The 25746-nt window shown below is 39.2% G+C and overlaps 1 protein-coding gene across 1 annotated transcript in view; it reads right to left on the bottom strand.

The window, feature by feature from the left end:
• LOC139153114 (probable acyl-CoA dehydrogenase 6) overlaps positions 1-25746 on the bottom strand; it is a 72832-nt gene that overhangs the window by 4187 nt on the left and 42899 nt on the right. Inside the window, 6 exon segments of the mRNA XM_070726699.1 lie at positions 4285-4435; positions 4536-4697; positions 8989-9162; positions 16610-16777; positions 21020-21107; positions 21109-21127. Coding sequence (XP_070582800.1) covers positions 4285-4435; positions 4536-4697; positions 8989-9162; positions 16610-16777; positions 21020-21107; positions 21109-21127 — 762 coding nt within the window.

The following is a 25746-nucleotide window of genomic DNA, read 5'->3' as shown; positions in this document are numbered from 1 at the left end:
GGCTGCATATATAGCACTAAAGCTACTAGGTAAATCTTGCCAACATTTCTAAGCTGAACAGCCATCAATTGAGAAACAAAACTTCTACTCTATTGCTGCATTTTGGAAAATAGAGACCACGGTTTTGAATCACAATAGGGTTTAATCTCCTGTTACACATGCATTAATCCCCATGACTTTTATTGTTGTGGGAGTCATAGATTTCCACAGGATAGTTCTGATGCATGTTTTCTCTATAAATATATCAGACAAAATGCCACTCAGAAAAATTTCTCAGAATTCCAGCCAGTCCTCTATTCAAAAAAGCTTGGTAATTCTTTGCGGGGAGATTATTCAATTCCATTTTGGCATGCCTCTTTGAATTAGAAATGAATTGCTCTCCATTTGCAAATATGTGTAGTCCTTGGTTTACAACAGGAGTTGGGGTTGGAATTATCATAATTAAGCACCACAAATAATAAAGAATTAAGTGGTCGTATTGCTTAGTGACAGCAATTCTGGCAGTCCTAGTTGCCATTGTTAAGTAAATCACTGTGGGTCATTAAGTGAGGACATCTCATGATCACCATTTGTGTTTTCTTGGATCACATGGTTGTGGGATGCCGCAACAGCTGGAATGCTAAGGATTGTCATAAATTCAGGTTCAGGTAGCTCTCAATTTACAACCACAATTGAGCCCAGATGCTATGTTGCTAACAGAAATTTGTGAAGTGAGTTTTGCTCCATTTTACAACTTTTCTTACCATGTTTGTTAAGTGAATCTGTGCAGTTGTTAAATTAATAACATGGTTGTTAAGTGAATTTGGTTTCCCCATTGACTTGGCTTGTCAGAAGGTCACAAAAGGGGATCACATGACCCCGGGACACTTCAATTGTATGAATCACCTATTTATTTATTGGACTTATATGCCACTCTTCTCCGAAGACTCGGCATCTTACAATATATAAAAATACAAAATACTTGTCAAGCATCCCAGTGTAAATCATGTGACTGTAGGAGTACTGCAATGCTTGTGAGATAAATGGTTATAAGTCTCTCTTAGTAGCGTTGTAACTTCAAATTGTCACTAACTGAACTGTGAAGTCGACAACTACTTATATCATTTATTGCTCCGAGTCTTCGGAGAGGGGCGGCATACAAATCTAATAAATAAATAAATTGCGGTTTTTAACTGATGCTGAATGAGTGGTCATTAACCAAGGACTACCTTTAGGATTATAGATTAGGGTACTTTTTAATCTCTAAATAAAATATTACATTCTGGGGCGGGGAGCTGCTTTCATGCAGAATAAAATAAGGCTATGCAAGGATTTCAGACCTCATATATAGAATAGAACATAGAATAACAAGATAGTTATTATATATTCTGTATAAGGAACTAGCCAAATCTCCTGATCCAAGAGAACCTATACTAGTAATGGTGGACCTTTCTCGGCTCATGTGCCCATGCCCTCCCCCTGCACATGCGTACAATCTTTGTCCTGCCCCCCATGCATGCACACTCTCCCTCTGCCCCTGTGCATGTGCACAGGCCTCACAATAGATTCCAGAAGCCAGGGGGCAGTGAAAAACAATCAAGTGGGCCAACCCGAAGTTTGGAAACAAACTTCCGGTTGGCCTGGTTGGCCATTTTTCACCGTCCCCAGGCTTTATGAGGCTTCCCTAAAGCCTGCGGAGAGCGAAAACGGCTGAAAGGGAGGCTAAAAATCAGCTGGTGTGCTGGAAATGAAATATCGCAATGCCTTGTGTATTCCCTTCAATATGGCTCCATGTGCCCCCTGTGGCATGCATGCCATAGGTTCGCCATCACGGCCCTATACCATTCTGGACAAATAGCTGTTTAGTCTCTTCTTGAAAAGCTTTAGTGATGGAGCAGACACGACTTTCAAAGGTAAGACTTGATTAACTGTCCTTACTGTTCTCTTAGTTCTAGGTTGGATCTTGTTTTATTGGTTTTCCACCTTGGCATACCTGCGGTAGTTCTCTCAACAGTTCATTGCATGATTTAGCCTGCAGACCATTTATCATTTTGTTGCTCTTCTCTGTATCGTTTCTAGGGTTTTAATGTCTTTTTGTGCTATGCTGATCAAAACTGGACACAGTATTCCAGGTATGTGTGTGCGCGCACACACATATATTATGTATATTACATGTGGATATACAAACATACATAAATTGAATATGTGTGCATTGTTTTGAAATGTTCCTGTTTGCCAAAAAGGCTACATTTCCAACTCATTTTTCTTACTGTACTTAGCTGTGGCAATTGGTATAACTGGATATTTTAATTTTGCATTTAATGTAAACATTGATCAATGACATGAAATAAAAATTTACTCTTCTTCAGCTGGTCTCTCTGTGTATTTGTAGGGTTTTTGGAGGGTAAGGTGGATTGAATGCATTTGAGCTTAAGGGGAATTTAAGAAGACACCTATAATTCTCCCACAGGATACGTAGTATTACTATACAGTGATACCTTGTCTTACAAACTTAATTGGTTCAGGGATGAGGTTCTTAAGGTGAAAAGTTTGTAAGACGAAACAATGTTTCCCATAGGAATCAATGGAAAAGCGATTAATGCGTGCAAGCCCAAAATTCACCCCTTTTTCCAGCCGAAGCGCCCGTTTTTGCGCTGCTGGAGTTCCCTTGAGGCTCCCCTCCATGGGAAACCCCACCTCTGGACTTCTGTGTTTTTGCGATGCTGCAGGGAAATCCCAGTAGGGGAATCCCAGCATCGCAAAAACGAGCGCTTCGCTGGCAATGGTGGTCTGGAGGTGGGGTTTCCCAGCAAAGGGAGCATCATTGAAATTGCAGCATCACAAAAACACGGAAGTCCTCGAAACCCCACCTCCAGACTTTCGTGTTTTTGTGATGCTGCGATTTCGCTGAGGCTCCCCTCGCTGGGAAACACCACCTCTGGACTTCCGTTGCCAGCGAAGCACCTGTTTTTGAGCTGCTGGGATTCCCCTGCAGCATCACAAAAACATGGAAGTCCGGAAGTGGGGTTTCCCATGGAGGGGAGCCTCAGGGGAATCCCAGCAGCACAAAAACGAGTGCTTCGCTGGCAACGGAAGTCCATAGGCGGGGTATCCCAGTAGTGGCAGTGGGTTTGTAAGGTGAAAATAGTTTGTAAGAAGAGCCAAAAATATCTTAAACCCCGGGTTTGTATGATGAGGCGTTTGTAAGACGAGGTATCACTGTATAACTTTTCCTGGATTATAAGACATCTTATAATACAGACTCAAGCTCAACCTGGATAAGACGGAGTGGCTGTGGGTTTTGCCTCCCAAGGACAATCCCATCTGTCCGTCCATTACCCTGGGGGGGGGAATTACTGACCCCCTCAGAGAGGGTCCGCAACTTGGGCGTCCTCCTCGATCCACAGCTCACATTAGAAAACCATCTCTCAGCTGTGGCGAGGGGGGCGTTTGCCCAGGTTTGCCTGGTGCACCAGTTGCGGCCCTATCTGGACCGGGACTCATTGCTCACAGTCACTCATGCCCTCATCACCTCGAGGTTCGACTACTGTAATGCTCTCTACATGGGGCTACCTTTGAAAAGTGTTCGGAAACTTCAGATCGTGCAGAATGCAGCTGCGAGAGCAGTCCTGGGCTTACCTAGGTATGCCCATGTTTCATCATCACTCCGCAGTCTGCATTGGCTGCCGATCAATTTCCGGTCACAATTCAAAGTGTTGGTTATGACCTTTAAAGCCCTTCATGGCACTGGACCAGAATATCTCCGAGACCGCCTTCTACCGCACGAATCCCAGCGACCAATTAGGTCCCACAGAGTGGGCCTTCTCCAGGTCCCGTCAACTAAACAATGTCGGTTGGCGGGCCCCAGGGGAAGAGCCTTCTTTGTGGCGGCACTGGCTCTCTGGAACCAACTCCCCCCGGAGATTAGAACTGCCCCTACTCTTCCTGCCTTCCGTAAACTCATTAAAACCCACCTTTGCCATCAGGCATGGGGGAATTGAAACATCTCCCCCTGGGCACGTTTAATTTATACATGGTATGCTTGTGAGTGTGTCTGTTAGTATATGGGGTTTTTAAAATCTTTAAATATTTTAATTAATTGGATTATTTATGATTTGTTTCACTTGTTGTGAGCCGCCCCGAGTCTTCGGAGAGGGGCGGCATACAAATCCAAATAATAATTAAATAAATAAATCTTTTTTCGTAACATTAATTTGGTTTCCAATACCAAAACTGAATTATTTTAATGATTATGACATTACATATACAGATACACCCACATAGACTAGGGAAATTAATCCTCACCTGTATATTCTACTCACAAGCACTTCATTAGTGAATCCCATTCCTCCCCAGAACTGGAGACAACTATCTGGAACCTCTCGACATAGACGACCACACTTTAGCTTGGCCATGGATATAAGTTTGGTCACATCATTACCACGTATGTAGAGACCTCAAATAAAAGTACAAATTTGCCTGTCAAATTAACCATACCTACAAAAAATAATGGACCTTTTATTAGACTATTGGAAATGTATTTTCATTGCACTTACCTACTGCCTCATATAGCAATGCACGAAGAAGTTCTACTTCGGTGGCTAATTCAGCCAGGCGAAAATGCACTATTTGATTGTGAAGTATTGGTTGGCCAAATGCTTTCCGTTGAGAAGTATAATCGATAGTTTCTTTTATCAGAATTTCTAGCATTGGCATTACTAAAAATTTGACGTAATAAAATATGAAAATAAATTTATTTAATTATTTCCACTGAAGATCAGGTCTCCCTTTCCCTCTCTCCCTCCAGATTTTTCTGAACTTTTCCAGATCTTTGCTACAGAACATGATCAAGAGTTTCCCATGGATATTACTGTTACTAAAAGGGAATCAAAGAGAGTAGCAGCAATATTCTGTGTTTGTTTCATGGAAATTATGCAATGTGTCTGGTCAACAACTTCGTTAAAATTTAGTAAGTGGTTGCATCATCTTGAACTGCAGTAATGTTTATACAAATTATGCTCAGTAAAATTTCACATTTTTCTAACTTGCTCCATCAAGGTTCCCTGGAGAGGGGCGGCATACAAATCCAAATCCAAATCCAAAAATAAATAAATAAATAAATAAATAAATAAATAAATAAATAAATAAATAAATAAATAAATAAATAAATAAATAAATAAATAAATAAATAAATAAATAAATAAATAAATAAATAAATAAATAAATATGCTATAATATTTCAGCTTTTATGTCTAGAGAATCTAAATGGAAACGTAGTTCTTCATTCAATCTCTCACAGATCTGTTTGTTTATTTGGCAACACTGCTTTGGTTCAAGACCCATCTACACTTCAGTTTCAACAGATACAACTTGAGGACCTGGATTGTGGGGGCAATAGCCTAACTCTGTTAAAAAGTGCTATTGTTAACATGTTGTAAGCCGCCCTGTGTCTAAGGAGAAGGGCGGCATAAAAATTGAATGAATGAATGAATGAATGAATGAATGAATGAATGAATGAATGAATGAATGAATAAATAAATATTCTGGAGAGTTAGAAACATAGAAACATAGAAGACTGACGGCAGAAAAAGACCCCATGGTCCATCTAGTCTGCCCTTTTACTATTTCCTGTATTTTATCTTACAATGGATATATGTTTATCCCAGGCATGTTTAAATTCGGTTACTGTGGATTTACCAACCACGTCTGCTGGAAGTTTGTTCCAAGGATCTACTACTCTTTCAGTAAAATAATACTTTCTCATGTTGCCTTTGATCTTTCCCCCAACTAACTTCAGATTGTGTCCCCTTGTTCTTGTGTTCACTTTCCTGTTAAAAACACTTCCCTCCTGAACCCTATTTAACCCTTTAACATATTTAAATGTTTCGATCATGTCCCCCCTTTTCCTTCTGTCTTCCAGACTATACAGATTGAGTTCATTAAGTCTTTCCTGATACGTTTTATACTTCAGACCTTCCACCATTCCTGTAGCCCGTCTTTGGACCCGTTCAATTTTGTCAATATCTTTTTGTAGGTGAGGTCTCCAGAACTGAACACAGTACTCCAAATGTGGTCTCACCAGCGCTCTATATAAGGGGATCACAATCTCCCTCTTCCTGCTTGTTATACCTCTAGCTATGCAGCCAAGCATCCTACTTGCCTTTCCTACCGCCCGACCACACTGCTCACCCATTTTGAGACTGTCAGAAATCACTACCCCTAAATCCTTCTCTTCTGAAGTTTTTGCTAACACAGAACTGACAATGCAATACTCAGATTTAGGATTCCTTTTCCCCAAGTGCATTATTTTACATTTGGAAACATTAAACTGCAGTTTCCATTGCTTTGACCATTTATCTAGTAACGCTAAATCATTTACCATATTACAGACCCCTCCAGGAATATCAACCCTATTGCACACTTTAGAGTCATCGGCAAATAGGCAAACCTTCCCTACCAAACCTTCCCCTATGTCACTCACAAACATATTAAAAAGAATAGGACCCAGAACAGACCCTTGTGGCACACCGCTTGTAACCTGTCTCTGCTCAGAATACTCGCCATTAACAATAACTCTCTGATGTCTATGCTTCAGCCAGCTTGAAATCCACTGAACTATCCAGGGATTAAGTCCAATCTTCACTAATTTATCTATCAGCTCTTTATGTGGAACCGTATCAAAGGCTTTGCTGAAATCCAGATAGGCAATATCCACGGCACCACCTTGATCCAACACCTTTGTGACATAGTCAACACCTTGTGACATAGTTGTATGACATGTTTTGTACAATAGCAAGTGGCCCAGATTCTGAGATTGAAGAGCATCTCCAAGCTGTAAACTTGCCCCCTCTGATGTCTGATATGAGATTTGGAATTAATTTATTTGACTAATTAAAACCAACCTGGAATTATTTGATTTCCATCAAACATAATAGCACTTGAAAAGACCCTAGAAGGTCACCCAGATGCTTGAACTTCAAACTGGCTATCTCTCAATAATATTCCCAAATACAGGATAACATTTCCAGGAATCTCATAATATGCTTGGGTTTTCTAGGCCTTTCTTGATCTGTCTAGAAGAGTCAGTTTTTGTGGCTTGACTGTTTTTAAAAAGCTGAAATTAGAAGTTTCTCTGTTGTTTCAAACTTTCTACATGATTATCTTTCTAACTTTATAATAACAGCACTCCAGAGGTTCCATATGGCCTTATAATATCATCCAGATTGATAAGCACCAATGACTTTATTATGGAGGTTGTCCTATGTTCTCTGGGGAGGTATTTCTCCCCAAACTTTGTGAAATGGAGATAGGGACGAGCTGGCCTAAATTAATCCTGATTGTTTAATGAAGCTTTACTGGAGCTCCTGTTACTCCTACAATTCCCTTCAACCCTATATAGCTTCCTCCAGTTGCATACTAACCTTGAAAGACACTATTGCCCCAACCAGCATTACATTCACAGGTCTTTGCCTAGAGAGAGTCTGTATTATTGATTCTCCTGACATTGCAGAGGACACACAAAACTTGGCTGGTCTGGGTGATTGTTACATCCTCTTTTTATATGCCTTGTGGTTTCTTATAAGCATATTTTATTTGGGGGGATTGGGAGGGTACTTGCATTGTCATGAATGTGTGGAAGAATGGCAAAGCTGGAGGCAAGAACTGGAGCCCCCCCTCCCCCTCACCCGCTGAGAGTGCAAACAGAAGCAGACGGGGGCCCAACCATAACCCCTGACTTGGTATGGATGTTGGGTCAGGCCTGCCAGGGATGAGGAGGGCTGGGGCTGTGTAATCTCTGGGGTTTGGGAGAGCTAGAGCATTATAGTTATGACTGGGATAGAGGCAGGAATTGGGGGTAGGCTACTCGAGGGGAACTAGGACTCACTAGCTTAGAACGAATACTTGTTCTGGTCTCACTGATCCTGGTTCATTGGGCTCATCCCATATAGCTGGCGACAGGACCCTGGCCTCAGACTGCTGCTGCTTAATGCCAGGTTGATCCTCAACAAGGCTCCCCTAATCCTGGATTTACTTTTGGATGAGGGTCTGACCTGGCATGTGTAACTGAGACCAGGCTGGACCACAAGGGGGGTTTCCCCTCTCAGAGATGTGCCCATAAGGGTTTCAGGTGCTGCATCAGCCACGACTCCAGGGAAGGGGTGGAGAAGTGGCGATTATTGTCCAGAAGACTCTCAACCGTCACGGGATCCCTGCACCCGAGATTGTTGGGTGTGAATCTCTCCTTTTGAGGTTGGACTTAGGAGTTCAGGTGGGCCTGATGCTAATGTACCTGCCTCCCAGCTGCTTTGCAATAGCCCTGCCTGTGCTGCTAGAGGTGGTAGCCTGGCTGGCGGTGGAGTTCCCCAGGCTCATAGTCCTGGGGGACTTCAATTTACCATCACTCGGTGAATCCTCAAGTGTGGTGCAGGAATTCATGGATTCCATGGCAACCATGTACCTGGTCCCCCCTCTGACTCATGAGGAGCAATGGTACCATCTAGATCTGGCTGGAAAAGATATGAATGACTTTCTTTTTTTTTCTATGGGCTTTTAGAAAAAGGAGTTGGGTAACTTATAAATTTTTTTTACCAGTAGTTGTCTGTTTTTTTAAAAAAAAATAAAAAAAAATAAAATTTTATTAAAAAATTTCACTGCTCAATTTGCCAAAGCAAATCAAAATAGACAACTTGGTTTATAAAATAACAAATGTTTAGTGTTTTTCGACAGAAACTATTATACAACACAGAGGCCCATACAATGTTTTGCTGACATTTAGTGGCAAAAATACCCAAACTTTTGAAAAACTGGGAATAAATGCTTTTTCACATATTTGTATATGGAAGGAATCTGCATCTATGGAAATGCATATAATATTGTCTTCAACAAAAATTTGGATTCCACATTCATAATTGAGAGGTTTGGTATATTTTACTGCCAAAATCAACTTTCCACATTGTTTTGTAAAAAATAAAACATTTTAGTAGCTAGACAGAGTGGCTTATTACTTACTTGAGGCTACTGCCCACATTCGTTCTTCTTGGAACTGCAACATCTGGTAATTAAATCCCATTCCTTCTTCTCCAATGAGGTATTTTCTGGGAATTCTGACATTTTCAAAGAAGATTTCTGCTGTGTCAGATGATCTCATACCAAGCTTGTCGATTTTCCTAGCAACGTGAATACCTGAAAACGAATGTTTATAGATCTAGGGAAATGATTCGTACAAATGAGTAATATGAATTGCGTATGTGGGACATTCGATGACAATTAGATTATCTCTTCTTTTTTAACCTCATTAAAATTCATATTTTTAAAATGTGCAAGTATTAGTAAAATTAATGCTTCCATCTGTGGGGGAGGGGAACAATTGTCAATTTTTTAAAAATTGGAATACTAAAAATTGTAAATAGATATTCTAGTCATAAGCCTGAAAATTTATCCTTTCTGATTTGAAGAAGACAAAAAATAAAGAACCATTCTGAGAGCGCATGGGCACTCTCTATGTGTGACAAATAAATAAACATGAATTGTTGCTGTTTTTACTATGGAGTATGCCTATTCTTTTCCTGAACAATAAATTTAAAAATACAGTGTTCCCTCAATTTTCGCGGGTTCGAACTTCGCAAAAAGTCTATACCACGGTTTTTCAAAAATATTAATTAAAAAATACTTTGCGGGTTTTTTCCCTATACCACGGTTTTCCCCCACCCGATGACGTCATATGTCATCGCCAAAATTTCATCCGCCTTTAATAAATATTTTTTAATAAACTTTAATGAATAAACATGGTGAGTAATGATATAAATGGTTGCTAAGGGAATGGGAAATTGCACTTTAGGGGTTTAAAGTGTTACGGGAAGGCCTGTGATACTGTTCATAGCCAAAAATAGTGTATTTACTTCCGCATCTCTACTTCGCGGAAATTCAACTTTCGCGGGCGGTCTCGGAATGCATCCCCCGCGAAAATCAAGGGAACACTGTATCTCAAAAACAGTTAATTTGTTGATTGGTTTGTAACAAAGAAAAAACAATTGCTGCCAATCTGCCTTCCATTGAGGACCTGTATACTGCACGAGTCAAAAAGAGGGCGGGTAAAATATTTACTGACCCCTCACATCCTGGACACAAATTGTTTCAACTCCTACCCTCAAAACGTCGCTACAGAGCACTGCACACCAAGACAACTAGACACAAGAACAGTTTTTCCCCGAACGCCATCACTCTACTAAACAAATAATTCCCTCAACACTGTCAGACTTTCTACTAAATCTGCACTTCTATTCTACTAGTTTTTCTCATCATTCCTATCACCCATTTCCTCCCATGTTGACTGTATGACTGTAACTTGTTGCGTATATCCTAAGATTTTTATTAATATTGCTTCTTCATTGCTTATTTGACCCCTATGACAATCATTAAGTGTTGTATCACATGATTCTTGACAAATGTATATTTTATTTTATGTACGTTGAGAGCATATGCACCAAGACAAATTCCTTGTGTGTCCAATCACACTTGGCCAATAAAAATTCTATTCTATTCTATTCTATTCTAAAGGATGTCACTTGATAGTATTATTTATTTACACAAGGAATGGTATTCTGTTTGCCAAATGCTCACAATACACTGTGATGCTTCTATATGTATTTAGAGACTTTTCATACAGTGCTGTCTGAAAGAATCAGATATTTTTGACTGGCTAGTCTAAGTTCCATCTGTATCAATGAATTTACAAATTTACAGATTTTCTTTAAAAAAAGAAAGAAGGAGGAATATAGATAAATGCTGTATTCTGAAGTGTCAAAAAATTGGCTAAATAATTTAGAACAAAACAACTCCAAATCAGAGGTGTCAAACTGGCAGCCCATGGGGCAGATGAATCACACATAGGCCATGCCCACCCCAGCTTCACGAAGGGGGAAAATCTCACAAAACATCACGACAGTAATGTGACGCCGCAAGTTTGACACCTGTGTTCTAAATCAAAGTAGCTTTCCTTCTCTAAATAGACACGAGATTGTTGTATCAAGGATAAGTAACTGAGGGGCAGAATATATTTTATTCAGGAGAATCATGTCATCTGATGATGTTACCTAGTTTGGTAATAAAACATCTACAAGACAACAAGCAAGTTCAGAGACCATAAGGGACCCCTCATTTCAATCCTGAACTACAAATATTCCCCTTTATTAGAATCATGTCACTTCTTCCAATGTATTTTATTCTAAGCAGACGAGCCTGAACAAGGTCCAAGTCTCAGATATTTGGTAATTTTGTCTTACTAGTAGTTTTTGAAGGGACAGGCCTATAATTTCCTGGATCTCCCCAGGGGCCCTTCTATAAAGTTGAAAATACTTTGCTCATTTTCTAGGCCTCTATTTGTGGGCAGCCTGAAGCCCTGAGGTCATAACGTCATTCTATGAGTCACAACTTTAATTTTTTTCCCTTTTCAAAAGAAAAAGGGATAAATTAAAAAAAGTCATTGCTGAAAACCAGAACATGTATAAAATTTGATCACTATTGCATATGATAATCACTTAGCTACAGTAGTCCCTCGCTATACTGCGCTTCACCTATTGCGGCTTCACTTCATCGCAGGTTTCTGAGGAAGTCGATCGGCAGATTTAAACAGCCCGCCGAAATCGATCGGCAGGTTTTTTTTAAAAAAATATATCTAAAATTGTAAATACTGTATTTAAATACTGTATCTAAAATAAATACTGTGTGGGAAGGGTTTATAAACACTTAAAACAATGAAAACTTATCAAACAATTAGAATATAAATACTTAAATAAGTACTATCAGTCGATAAATTCCCCATCGCGGATTTCACCTATCGCGGCCAGGTCTGGAACGTAACACCAGCGATAGGTGAGGGACTACTGTATTTCATATTGAGAAGACATTTGAATAAATCATCTGCAGCTTGTGAAGATGATTTTGTTATTTTAGTTTAAATAAATCCAGGTGGGAATTCCTAAATAATGCTTGTCAAGTATCTTTGGACAAACTTCCGGTGTGTGTGTGTGTGTGTGTGTGTGTGTGTGTGTGTGTGTGTGTGTTAATTATCTGGATCCAAACATAAGGCAGGAACACCTCTGATACTTCATGGATACTCCTAGTGGGGACAGAATGGAGGTGATTAATCTCTCAATGGTGTTTAATACTATTGATATGATAGTTTTGACGCAGAGTAGAATATTTATATTTTTATAATATTTTAATTGTATTTTATATAAGTTTTATAAATTGTATCTTTTAATATTGTAAACTAGCCAGAATTATCATGTGGTAAGATAGGAATAAAATAAAATAATAAAGTGAAATATAATAAAATAAAATAACAAAACTTAATAAATTTAATAATTATAATAATATAATAATAATAATATTTAATAATAATAATAATAATAATAATAATAATAATAATAATAATAATAATAATTCTTTTGGGCCAACTTAGAGAAGCATGGTTCTGTGCTGGTTCACTCTTCCTTCAGAAGTTCATCTCAATTAGTGTTGATAGAAAGTTAGGAGTCCAGCTCATGGCCACTAGGAGGGCCTTAGTTCCCCTTCATATTATGTGTCAGTTACACTTTTTCCTGTATAGGGAAGCTCTCTGTTTGGTGATTCATTCATTCATTCATTCATTCATTCATTCATTCATTCATTCATTCATTCATTTATTCGATTTTTATGCCGCACTTCTCCTTAGACTCAGGGTGGCTTACAACATGTTAGCAATAGCACTTTTTTAACAGAGCTAGGCTATTGCTCCCACAATCCGGGTCCTCATTTTACCCATCTCAGAAGGATGGAAGGCTGAGTCAACCTTGAGCCGGTGAGAAGATTTGAACCGCTGACCTTCAGATCTATAGTTAGCTTCAGTGGCCTGCAGTACTGCACTGCCACCCCGGCTTCATGGTCTAATCATCTTCCATCTGGACTACTGCAATGCGCTCTATTCTAGAAAAGTATCCAGAAATTTGACTGGTACACAATGCAGTTGGGGGCACCCAAAGAATAGTGTATGTAATATCTCTGTTGCATGAGTTGCATTGGGTACTAGTTTGCTTCTGAGTCCAATTCAAGGGGTTGGCTATGATCTTTAAAGCCCTACATGGCAAAGGACCATGTTACCTAGGGATCTGTCTTCATGTTGCTACATCAGCCTGTCCTACTTGTCAAGCATGGAAGGTGTGTTGACCAAAGAATTCCAACTGGAAGAGTCCAGGCGGAAAACCTTCTGAGCCATTGTTCCTTGAATGTGGAACATGATCTGCCCGAGGTAAGGTGCACCCCCACTCTCTTGACCTTCCATGAATTGTTAAAAACATGGCTGTGTGCCCTTCCTGAGGGTGCGCAGTGGAGCACTTACCATGGGGTTGATTAGTTCCCTAAAAGCCCCCTCTCCACTTTTTAATTATTTTTTTAACATTCATTTCCTCTTTTACATTCTATCTATCTATCTATCTATCTATCTATCTATCTATCTATCTATCTATCTATCTATCTATCTATTAGATTTGTATGCCACCCCTCTCCGTAGACTCGGGGCAGCTCACCGCAATAATAAAGACAATGTAAAAACAAATCTAATAATTTTAAAAAACACTAGAAACCCTATTATTAAAAGCAAACATACACACAAACATACCATGTATAAACTGTATAGGCCCGGGGGAGATGTCTCAGTTCCCCCATGCCTGATGGCACAGGTGGGTTTTAAGAAGTTTACGAAAACCAAGGAGGGTGGGGGCAGTTCTAATCTCCGGGGGGAGCTGGTTCCAGAGGGTCCGGGCTGCCACAGAGAAGGGTCTTCCCCTGGGTCCCGCCAGATGACATTGTTTAGTCGACAGGACCCGGAGAAAGCCAACTCTGTGGGACCTAACCAGTCACTGGGATTCGTGCGGCAGAAGGCGGTCCCAGAGATATTCTGGTCCGATGCAATGGAGGGATTTATAGATCATAACCAACACTTTGAATTGTGACCGGAAACTGATCGGCAACCAATGCAGACTGCGTATTGTAGGTGTAACATGGACATACCATCAACGCGACCAAAGCAGTTTCCGTGCTGTAGCCGGGTCTGAATCCTGACTGTTGAGGGCCTAGATAATCGGCTTCTTCCAAGGACCACTGGAGTTGGTTTTTATGTTTTTAATATTTCATTATACACTTCCCAGAGTTTTTCCATGAGGGAGATGGATGGTTCTTCTTAAAGATGATAAATAATAGGTTTGAGCAGTATTTCCTAGATTATATACATCAGTGGACTCCAACGTTTCTGGGACCAGTTCTGTGGAGAAAGATTTTTCTGCACAGAAGTTGCCTACATACCATGGATGGGGCTTTGCTTGTTTGCACAGACTGGTTGCTGACATGCCACGGACTAGTACCAGTCCATGGACCAGGATTTGGGGACCCCTGATATTAGGGGAGTGCTATTCCATATCAGCAATATGGGCAATGTCTGGTCTACCTATTTTTTAAAATTAGTAAAAACAGTTTTATCAAATCTTAATCATTAATAAATTAAGAAGCCCACAAACTTTTCATTGGCAATTGTCCCATTCTTCTGCATAACATAGATTAATGGTATATATCAGAATTAATGACTTTACTAAGACCAAAGGGGACTGCAACATGACCCAGTATTACAGCACAATTTTTTTTAATTGTGTGTTTAAAAGTGTTGTAGCCCTTACAATGAAAAAATCACTCATAGCTTAATCAGTGCTGTTTATTTGAAAAACTTTTCAGTCTTATTTCTTTCTTTAGAATTACTCATCAGTGACCTTAAAACATTTTTAATAATATAATCCTTTGATTGTTTTTAAGTAACTTCACTAATCCAAAAATTCCGTTTAATATTTTTAACTACCAACAAACTGCAATTAAGATTGAGTGGTACCTAGCAGTAGTTCCTTTTTAGATAGAGAACATTCTCAATTATGCTTTTGTTCTTCCTATGTTAGTTGAACTCCCACTTGTTAGTAACAAGGACCCTAATATTGAACTTAATAACACATTTAAGATTCCGAGGACTAGTTCTCATGAAATCTCCCAAAGTGGGTTTATCAACTTTTAGGCAGCTATAAAACTTTCCCATTTAGTATTGTTAACCTTTCTTCCTTCAATAGATTCAGTGCCCAGATATATTGGGAAAATTGACTTCATAATGTCTTCATTATTAATGGAATTTCTAAGTGATATTCATCTGGGTACTTAGTGTGGAAAAAACTTGACATTCATCCTTGAGACATAGGCATTGCTGAAGTATATGCAACATGCTCATAAAGGGAAGTCCCTGTATAATTAATCTATGTTATTAATTAACATGCAATAAGGATGAGCCACTAGACATTATTTACTAAGGGTTTTTTTTTCAGTTTGATAACTTTATCAAATATTTCTCAGTGAGTTTAAGAAATAATATATAACAATATGGAGGAATAAATGGATATTTCTCACGAAGAAGGATATAACTAGTAGGATCCTCCAGGTTCTGTTTTATGAATGATGCCTTTAAAATATTTATATATGATTTATAAAATATTTATAAAAGAATTGAATAAAATAGTGAAGTTGGTGAAAACATTAAATTGTTCAGACTGATGTAAAAATTGCATTTAAATTGCAAAGAACTTAATAACGATCTCTGCAGATTAGGAAAATGGATGTCAAAATAGTAACTGTCATTCTACACGAGAAAGTATGAAGTGAAACACACATTTGCTGCCAAGGAATCTATTCATGCAAACTGATAGGATCAGTGCTAGCAGTAATTTGATATAAATAAATCTGTGAATAATGAAAAACAGTTAAATGAAGATGTTAACTCGGTGTCCAACCACAGTGAAGTGGAGGGAGGAATAACATCATGTTAGGAATAATAAAAAAAAAACTATAATGAAAACAAAGATTACAGTTTCAAAATGCCCTATTATCAACCAATCATACAACATTTGGAATATTGCAAGTGACAGCCTTAATCATCTTATGCTTCAAGGTTTCCACTGATAGTTTTAGTTATAATCAGTAGCAGTTTCTAATTTATGTCTTCTTACAGCAGGCTACAACTAATTAGAGATATTGTGCAAAATGCATGAAATAGGAATAATAGTCTATAAAATATTTCTGTTCCTCTTAATTTTTTCTTCTTTCTTGACTCTGTTAGGAACAAAGAAGTGGTAGCACAACAATTTTGTAGCACACAAAAACCTAATTATGCCTTAAGTTTGAGTAAATAATGATCAATTATATCTAATTGTTATTGAAGCTTTTTCACTTAAGTACTTATTTGCTTGGTTGCTTCAACTTTTAAGATAGCAAAAAACAACAAAAAACCCCTATGAAGCTCCAATTAAGAATTCTGTTTCTAATTTGGAAAGCCTGACAATTATTTGAAGATTTTTTGTTAGTATAAGAACAGCACAGTCACAATACTGTATACATTTTTCAAATTCTAACAGTCAACACTATTTTGCTTTAAAAATAAATCATTATTTAGAAGATGTATTGGATGACTTAGGAACTTAAAATGAACTTCCATTCCTCTAATTTATAAATTACACCCTTTGATATTACTTCTTGGGGGGGGGGGGTCAATTTATTTTAACTTTGTTACCAGGCAACTTCATTGGCAAACATATGAGAGATTTATTTTTGTGGGGTGGTCCATCCTTTGTGTTTGCCAAGAGGCACATCCAGTCTGCTTGAAATCCAGAAGTGATCCACATTTTGCTACCATTTATAACATAGTCATCGCCTTCTCTTACAGCTTTGGTCTTGATACCTATGCACACATATGACGTGATGGTGGTGCTAGTTCTTTAGATTGGTCCTTGAAGTTCCAGCTGTCGTGGTGTTCCATTGGTTCTGTGATTTCAAATTGGAATACTTGGCAATTGGTTCCCATTTAAATGAAGTTGCAATATTCCATGCTCACTGTGATTGCAATCCCTGCCGATTTCCCACATGCATTTGGCAACTGGCTGGCACTTGACAGCTGGCACTTGGAAATGGCTCACATTTACCACAGTTGCAGCATTGTGTGAACATATGATTGCCATTTCCACAAGCAAAGTACGGTAAGCTACCTGGGAAGATCATAGGTTGCTCTAGCAATCCCTCACCTATCCCCAGTCTCCCTGTACTTGTGCTCCCTCTGCACACCCATTTGTCACCCTTTCTGTTCTCACACCCTGCTGTGTCATCTATCCCCCGCATTCTTGTATTTGCGTGCGGCTTGTGCCTTGTCTCCTAAGCCCTCTCCTGGTCTTCCCCCATGTTGCACAAATCCCAAATCTTCCCTCATGAGCCTGCATCTCACACTTTCCTGTAGCAGGCCTACACACTCCTTCCGGTGACTCCTGCTGCTTTCCAGTTAGTAATAACAATAGCACTAGCACTTACACTTTTATTTATTTATTTATTTATTCATTCATTCATTCATTCATTCATTCATTCATTCATTCATTCATTCATTCATTTATTAATTAGATTTGTATGCCGCCCCTCTCCGAAGACTCGGGGCGGCTAACAACAATAAAAAAGACAATGTAACAAATCTAATATTAAAAAATAATCTAAAAAACCCCAATTTAAGAGACCAATCATACAAACAAGCATACCATGTATAAATTCTATAAGCCTAGGGGGAAGGGAAAAAATTTCAGTTCCCCCATGCCTGACGACGGAGGTGGGTTTTAAGGAGCTTGTGAAAGGCAAGGAGGGTGGGTGCAACTCTGATATCTGGCGGGAGCTGGTTCCATAGGGTTGGGGCCGCCACAGAGAAGGCTCTTCTCCTGGGTCCCGTCAAATGACATTGTTTAGTCGACGGGACCCGGAGAAGGCCAACTCTGTGGGACCTAACCAGTCGCTGGGATCGTGCGGCAGAAGGCGGTCCCGGATATATGCTGCTCCACAGTGCTTTATAACCTTCTCTAAGCGATTTACAGAGTCAGCACATTGCCCCCAACAATCAGGATCCTCATTTTACCAACCTTGGAAGGATGGAAGGCTTCCTGAGTCAACCTTGAGCTGGTGAGACTCGAACTGTTGAATGGCTGGCAGTCAGCAGAATAAGCCTGCAATACTGCATTCTAACCACTGTGCCACCATGGGTCATGGTAATCCTTGCGGGTTGACAACAACCAGGAATGCTTCAATTGTTGTCACTAAGCATTAAAATCATATGACGGCATGCTTTATAACAGTAGTCATCTATAACACCCCCAAATTCAATTGCTGTCTTAACACAAGTACAACAAACCATTTTTTTGCAAACTTACAAAGAACTGATAAAGAAATAAAGGGAGACTAGATCTATTTCAAGTTATTTAGCTCTCATCAGCTAGCTATACCCTTCTAGGATTCAAACTTGGGCTACTTGCCTTGTTAGGCAGTACTACTAGTCTCCCTTTATAAACTTAAAACAGTTGATTCACTGATTATTCAGAGTGGAGAACTACCTGCAATTTATGCTTGTTTTTAATTTATTAAGCATTACTGCATGTTATTCTCTCCCCCCGCCTCTCTCTCTCTTACACACACACACACACACACACACACACACACACACACACACAGAGTACACTTAGAAGTGGAGTTGCCACTAATGTTCCTTTTTAATTTTTTTCTTATACATAGGCATTTTCCAGAGGGATTTGTATTCTTTTTAATATATATAAAAAGTTTTAAATAAATGGATCTTAGTTTATTTTTAATCCAGAGCATTTTATGAACATATAAATATTTGAATATACTTGCTATAGATTCATATTTGAATATACTTGCTAAATTCAATTTAGTGGTTCTTTTTGCCAGCTCCAACTTCCTTTGAACCCTTTAATCCAATCCCATGCTTTTTTTCTCCCTATTGCCCTATTTTATTCACAAAATATTGTGCTTTATGCAGAAAATAATCAACATTATATTTGAGCTGCCTTAGATTTTCAGCACTTCGCAAAGAAATAGAGACATTAGTTCTGAAGTTCCACAAATATTTAATGGAACTGTAGTCTATAAAGAAAGATGGGGAAGTGTTATCTTATTTATTTGATTTTAATAGTTGTCAATGTGGAAATAATAAACCCTGTAGATTATTAAAATGGGGGATGTATAAGAAGATAAAGTAAACTTAGTCTTATTTAATAGCATATTGTAATTTTCCTAATTAAAGTCAGTGGGGAGGATAAGAATTTCCATAGAATAGAATATCTGTAGCTCAGGGTTGTTACGAGACTAGACACCACTGCACTGAATTATCCATAGGTTAATCTAATAACAAAACATCTCTGGAATCAATTCCCTCCAGAGATTCGAATAGCCCCCACCCTCCTCGTCTTCCGTAAAATGCTGAAGACCCACTTTTGTCGCCAGGCGTGGGGATAATTACCATCTTTCCCCCTTTTTATTATTGGCCTTACTGTATGATAGATTATGTTGAATGTGCATGACTGCATAGTTAGGGGTTTTATTATGTTATTAATGCCTTCTTAAATGAATTTAATTTTTCATTATTAGATTTGTAATATATTGTATTACTGTTATGCTGTGAGCCGCCCCGAGTCTTCGGAGAGGGGCGGCATACAAATCTAATAAACTATAAACTATCTGTAACCCCAGAGACCACCAATGACTCCATAGCAGGAAAATTAATTACAGCACACAAAATTCAATCAAATTGTAATAATAACAATGATTCTTTCTCCTCCATTTGTTTTAATAGAGCTTTCACAAAGCACCTTTCCTTAGCTGCTGTTGATCAGTTGAGACATTTTTTTAACATTCCGAACCAATGTTTTTATTTCACTTCTAGCAACTTCACAGTTGTGTTATAGACTTACAGAGCACCAAGGGCTTCTCATTTCAGTCGTGAGCTACAAATATTCTCCTCCATTAGTTTGGTTATTATTGCAGAACAAAACAAATGGTATAGGGAAGGAGACGGGACACCACCTCTGTATTCTTGAGTTATTTAGAACAGTAAAATGTACATGGGGCAGGATATTAATAAAGCTTGGCATGATTGGATGTAGTTTACAAGTATGTGTTTTTAACTAGAAAGTATTGCCCACAAGATCATATGCTGCAATGTCCTGCCTGTCGGCAACTACTTCAGCTTCAACCACAACAACACAAGAAAACACAACAGATTTAAACTTAATATTAACCGCTCCAAACTTGACTGTAAAAAATATGACTTCGGTAACCGAGTTGTCGAAGCGTGGAACTCATTACCGGACTCCATAGTGTCATCCCCAAACCCCCAACACTTTACCCTTAGATTATCTACGGTTGACCTATCTAGATTCCTAAGAGGGGCGAGTACAAGTGCACTAGAGTGCCTTCCGTCCCCTGTCCTATTGCTCTCCTATATCTCCTATACCTTTCTTCTATTCCTATATCTCTTCTTCTATTCTTTCATTGATATGTTCTATAACTATATCTTCTTTTCTATTCTTTCATAGATATATTTTACTATGAGTATCTCCTCTATAACCTTTATCATGTATTTTACTATGTGTATATATATATACCCACTAAAACTCTCATTGTGTATTGGACAAAATAAATAAATAAATAAATAAAACTAAAGCCTCGATATTGCCCTCCCTCCCTCCCTCCTTTTATAATTTAATGTATTAATGTCGAAACCTTTTTCCCTTGGGTGCAGAAAGAGCACGCATGCTATCCTGCATATGCATGTGCTCACACCCATAATTCAATGCCCCCCCTGCATATGCCATGCCCCCTCTGTGCATGCATGCAAGCCAAAAATCAGCTGGCCGGCGTGCATATGCATGCTGGAGCTGAACTAAAGCAATAACTCATGTGCTGACAGATATGGCTTCATGTGCCACATGTGGCATGCATGCCACAAGTTTGTCATCACTGCATTATAGTTTTATTTTTGCTCACTATCTAGAGTTCTTAAAGTGGATGCTATATAAGTAGCCACATAAGTTTGTATAATAAACAGTCAATAATCAGTTGTAAATGGGTTACAAATTTTATACTCATTTATACTTACTTGCAGCATCTGAACCTGCCCCAGATTCACTTACTCCCAGGCAAGCCACATAATCTCCAGCTATTGTTGGAACAAGAAATTCTTTTTTTCAGCTCATCTGTACCAAATCTGCAATGGTGACAAAAATCAAACATTTTTTCCCACGGACCTTTTGTGTGATTTCCGAACGCAAGATCTACTTCAGGAGTATTTTACATCCTTTTTTAAGAGGAAATGTTTTATACTTTTAGGTATAACTTTTAAAATAAAGAACAGAAAGCAGAGCATGACATAAAATAACTTATAAATCTGTCTTTCCAATAGAACTTGAACAAAATAACTCATGGGAAAAAAGAACTTTGTATCATTTGGCAGCAAAAGCTAGCAAGGCAAATGATCAAATGTTAACAGTTCCTAAGAAAGAAGAAGTCCCTCAATCATCAGATGTGACTAATTTTATTATTATTATTATTATTATTATTATTATTATTATTATTATTATTATTATTTTATTATTAGGGTGTGACTAATTTTATTATTACTGTTGTTTGTACAAGCAAACTAAACATACCACGCGCGCGCGCACACACACACACACACACACACACACACACAAAAGACATGTTTTTGGTCCAACACTTTTGGAGAAGACAGATTGGAGAAAGTCTATGGAGATTCTGAGTCATCCAGGACCAAGTCATGGCTGTCTCTAAGATGCTTCCTCCAACTTTTTTTCTCCCATAAGAGGCTGAAGAAGCTTGTAGAATGGGAAAAGGTTAAAAAATAAGCAGAGACCATCGTAGGAGCGAAAGAGGCCAACTTTATTCCAAGAGCGAATGCATCAAAAAACGCAATCCAATCAATCCACCGCTAAGCAATATTCACTTTATGACCACGAAGCTTAACAACCAAAATCCAGTTCTAATTGTGGTCGTAAGTCAAAGACTATCTGTACAGGGACTGAGCAAACAGTATAATGAAAACTCCACTTAATACTATATTGAAAATAAAAAGTGATTTCAATTTAGATAGACCTGCAGCCAGGGCAAATTTCTGCAGTGATCCCTCGAGTATCGTGAGGGTTACGTTCCACGACCCCTCGCAATACTCGATTTTTTGCAATATAGTGGTGCAGAAGTAAAAACACCATCTGCGCATGCGTGCCCTTTTTTTCCATGGCCGCGCATGCGCAGATGGTGTTTTTACTTCCGCACCTGGGAAGACCCAGAGAAGGTTCCTTCCACCGCCCAGCAGCTGATCTGCTCGGCAGCGCCGCAGCAGCGAGGAGCCGAAGATCCGGGTTTCCCCGCCACCCACGCAAAGGGGAAACCCCGATCTTTGGCTTCTCGCTGCTGCCGTGCCCGCCGCTTGTCCACCCGCCGCTTGTCCGCCCGCCGCTTGTCCGCCGGCCGCTTGTCCGCCGCTTGCCTGCCCGCCTGCCCGCCGCTTGCCCGCCCGCCGCTTGTCCGCCGCTTGCCTGCCCGCCGCTTGCCTGCCCGCTGCTTGTCCGCCCGCCGCTTGTCCGCCGCTTGCCTGCCCGCCGCTTGCCTGCCCGCCGCTTGTCCGCCCGCCGCTTGTCCGCTGCCTCGCTTGTCCGCCCGCCGCTTGTCCGCCGCCTGCCTGCCTGCAGCAACAGCGAGCAGACGAAGATCGGGGTTTCCCCGCCACCCACGCAAAGGGGAAACCCCGGCTCCTCGCTGATGCGCCCGCCCGCCGCCCGCCGCCTGCCAGCAAGAGGGGGAGAGATAGAGAAAGAGAGAGAAGGAAAGAAAGAGATGAGAGGGAGGAAGAGAGTGTGAGAGAGGAAGAAGCAAGATAGAGAAAGAGAGAGAGAAAGAAAGATGAGAAAGGAAGGAAGAGAGTGACGTCATCGGGTGGAAAAATCGCGATATAGCGTTTCGCGAAGAACGAGATCGCGAAAATCGAGGGATCACTGTATTTGATTCTGTAACTAAAATAGTGTACATTCTTTTTTGTGTGTACGCTTAATGACACAGTTTGCATCAAACAGCTATTGGAATCAAACTGAAATCCTGACAGGCGTAGGGGACGTTAGCTTTTTATTGTTTGCATATTAGATTTGTATCAATGTAAGCTGCCTAGAGTCACTGAAAGGGTATCTCCCAGGATGCATACAAATCCAATAAATGAATGAATGAATGAATGAATGAATGAATGAATAAATAAATAAATAAATCTATTACATCAGAAAGTTATAGCTTTAGTCTAGTAAGATCCTGTCTATTAAGTGTAAGCAAATATAAAGATCTAGACTCATTCGGATCTCACTGTGCTGTCTTTGGGCTGAGTCCTGACAGAATTTGAAGAAGCAGGTTAGGAAAAGTATTGATGCATTTGAATTTGAAGAAGATATCTTGAGAACATCATGAAAAGCCAAGAACACAAACAAATTAATCATACAACAAATCAATCCAGAGTTCCCATTCTAGGCACAAATTACTAGGCATCGACTTGATGGCACATAATAAATCAACCAAATCTTTGTAGCTTGCAGGTTGGCATGATTAGAATATTAAAGGCCACACTTTTGTTAAGTTGTGAACAAAATACTAGCACCTTCAGCTATTACTTATATATTTAGAAATTATTTATTTATATAGTTATCCAACTAAAGCATGAGTCTAAACAAGGTTCAAAATCATGAAACAATAATAGAGAAGAAAAATCAGTATGATTATTGAATAGAAAATAGTCTGGTTCACCTATAAGCTACATCAGAGTGCAGTTAGTTTAGCTAAGGGCTATCTTGCAGGAGTTGGCAAATTTGACGTTTTTATCATACTTTACTTCTTACACAGTTTAGACCAAACAAGTTAGGCCCCCATACACCTGGATCTCTATCACGTGACTGTGAGGATACTGCAACAGCTGTAACTAATATAGGCTGGTGGTCAGTGTTCCCTCTAATTTTTTTCGGGGGTGGGCGGAAAAGTATAGTGTCTGAGTGGCAGTCCCTTCGGGACTGGGCGGTACAGAAATAAATAAATAAATAAATAAATAAATAAATAAATAAATAAATAAATAAATAAATAAATAAATAAACAAATAAACAAACAAACAAACAAACAAACAAACAACCCTGTTTTGCCTCAGAGAATTTTAAAATAAAATACTGTACTGTGTGTCTATATCAGTGAGCTCATAATAAGGCAACTCTATCAATATCAAAATGCCACTTAAATAGTTGAGCTAGTTTCAAACTAGATTTTGATTTTCTTTCTCTCTTCCTTACTCCCATTCTTTTTCTTTCTCTTTTCCTTCCTCTCTTTTTTCTATCTGTTTCTCTCTCTTCCTCTCTTCCTCTCTCTCTCCTTCCCTCTCACTTGTTCCCTCTCGGCTTCTGGGCAGGTTTGGAAAACTCTGAGTTGATGATGATTTTTAAGTGAGCGATTGCTCACTGCTCAGCTTAGAGGGAACTATGCTGGTGGTATGTTCATATTGTTTAATACTGTTGTAACTGAATAGTTGTTGAATGACAGATTGCAACCAGACTGATTGTTATGTACTGAATTGTGTTAAATTGCAGAGAAAAAATAAACATAATAAGATTATTCTCTGGATCACTTGCTAATAGTTGTATTATGTAAAGCATATAAAGTTATAACTTTAATGTACACAATGCTACAAATGACTTAGAAATCTGTCAGATGCAATTAAATAGAGAACTCCATTATGCATATTTAAATACATGGGGAAAATTTTATTTCAAAGATTTATCCAAAAAAAGAGTCTTTATGGTGAGAAAAACTGTCCTCAGTCCTCCAGCTAAAATCATATGTATAGTAATATTCATTCAAATCAAAATGGAAGTAAAGAAGACAAAACGACTTTCATAATATAGCTGTGGGTTAAATGTATTCTGCAGAACACACTCAAACATACATACACATAGAGACTTTAAAATGTTTATATGACCACCCATCTTAAGCCAAACTCAAACAAAAGATAAAACCATATATACAAGTATTGTTCTGCTGGGCTCTCTGGTATGAGCCTCCCGAAAATTCAAGGGTATTCAGACACACACGTTTGAAAATTCAAAACAATGTTCTTTATCACAAAATTCAAAAGAAACAAAGCACCCTCTTTGTATTGCAAAGAGCACTCATCCCAAAACAACCTTGTAGGCTGTACAATTCCCTTAATCAGTCCTTAAGTACTTAGCTAGCAGCTGTGAAGAAATGTCACAGCCCTCCTTCTTCCAACGAAGTGAGACACACACACTTTGCTCTGCTTAGGTTTCAAAGGCGTGAAAAATCAACAAAGTCCAGAAAACAGCAAAACACGGTCCTGAAGAACTGCGATCAGATAATCTTCCACAACGGCCAAACCAACACACTGCTATTTGTATCAGCAGTTCTAATTATTAGAGCCCCACCCAAACACAGGTGGCCTCTCTTATCTCCTGTAATAGTTCCTCAATTGGTCTCTTCTACGCATAACTCTGCGCCTGCGTGGGTCCAAGACTTCCGCATCCGAATCGACTGAAGATAATGGAGATTGGCTTCCTGGGATGTGTGCCAAGCCCCCCTCTTCCAAGTTTCAAGTTTCAAGTTTCAAGTTTAATCAGATTTGTATGCCGCCCCTCTCCGCAGACTCGGGGCGGCTCACAGCAATAGCAATACAATGTACGACAAATCCAAATTTAAATTACTTTAAAAAACACCACAAATTAAAACCAATCATACACACTAGCGTACCATGCATAAATTTTATAAGCCTAGGGG

This window comes from Erythrolamprus reginae, chromosome Z (genome assembly GCF_031021105.1).
Source record: "Erythrolamprus reginae isolate rEryReg1 chromosome Z, rEryReg1.hap1, whole genome shotgun sequence".
NCBI classification, from domain to species: domain Eukaryota; kingdom Metazoa; phylum Chordata; class Lepidosauria; order Squamata; family Dipsadidae; genus Erythrolamprus; species Erythrolamprus reginae.
This window is presented reverse-complemented; position numbering and strand designations above follow the sequence as displayed.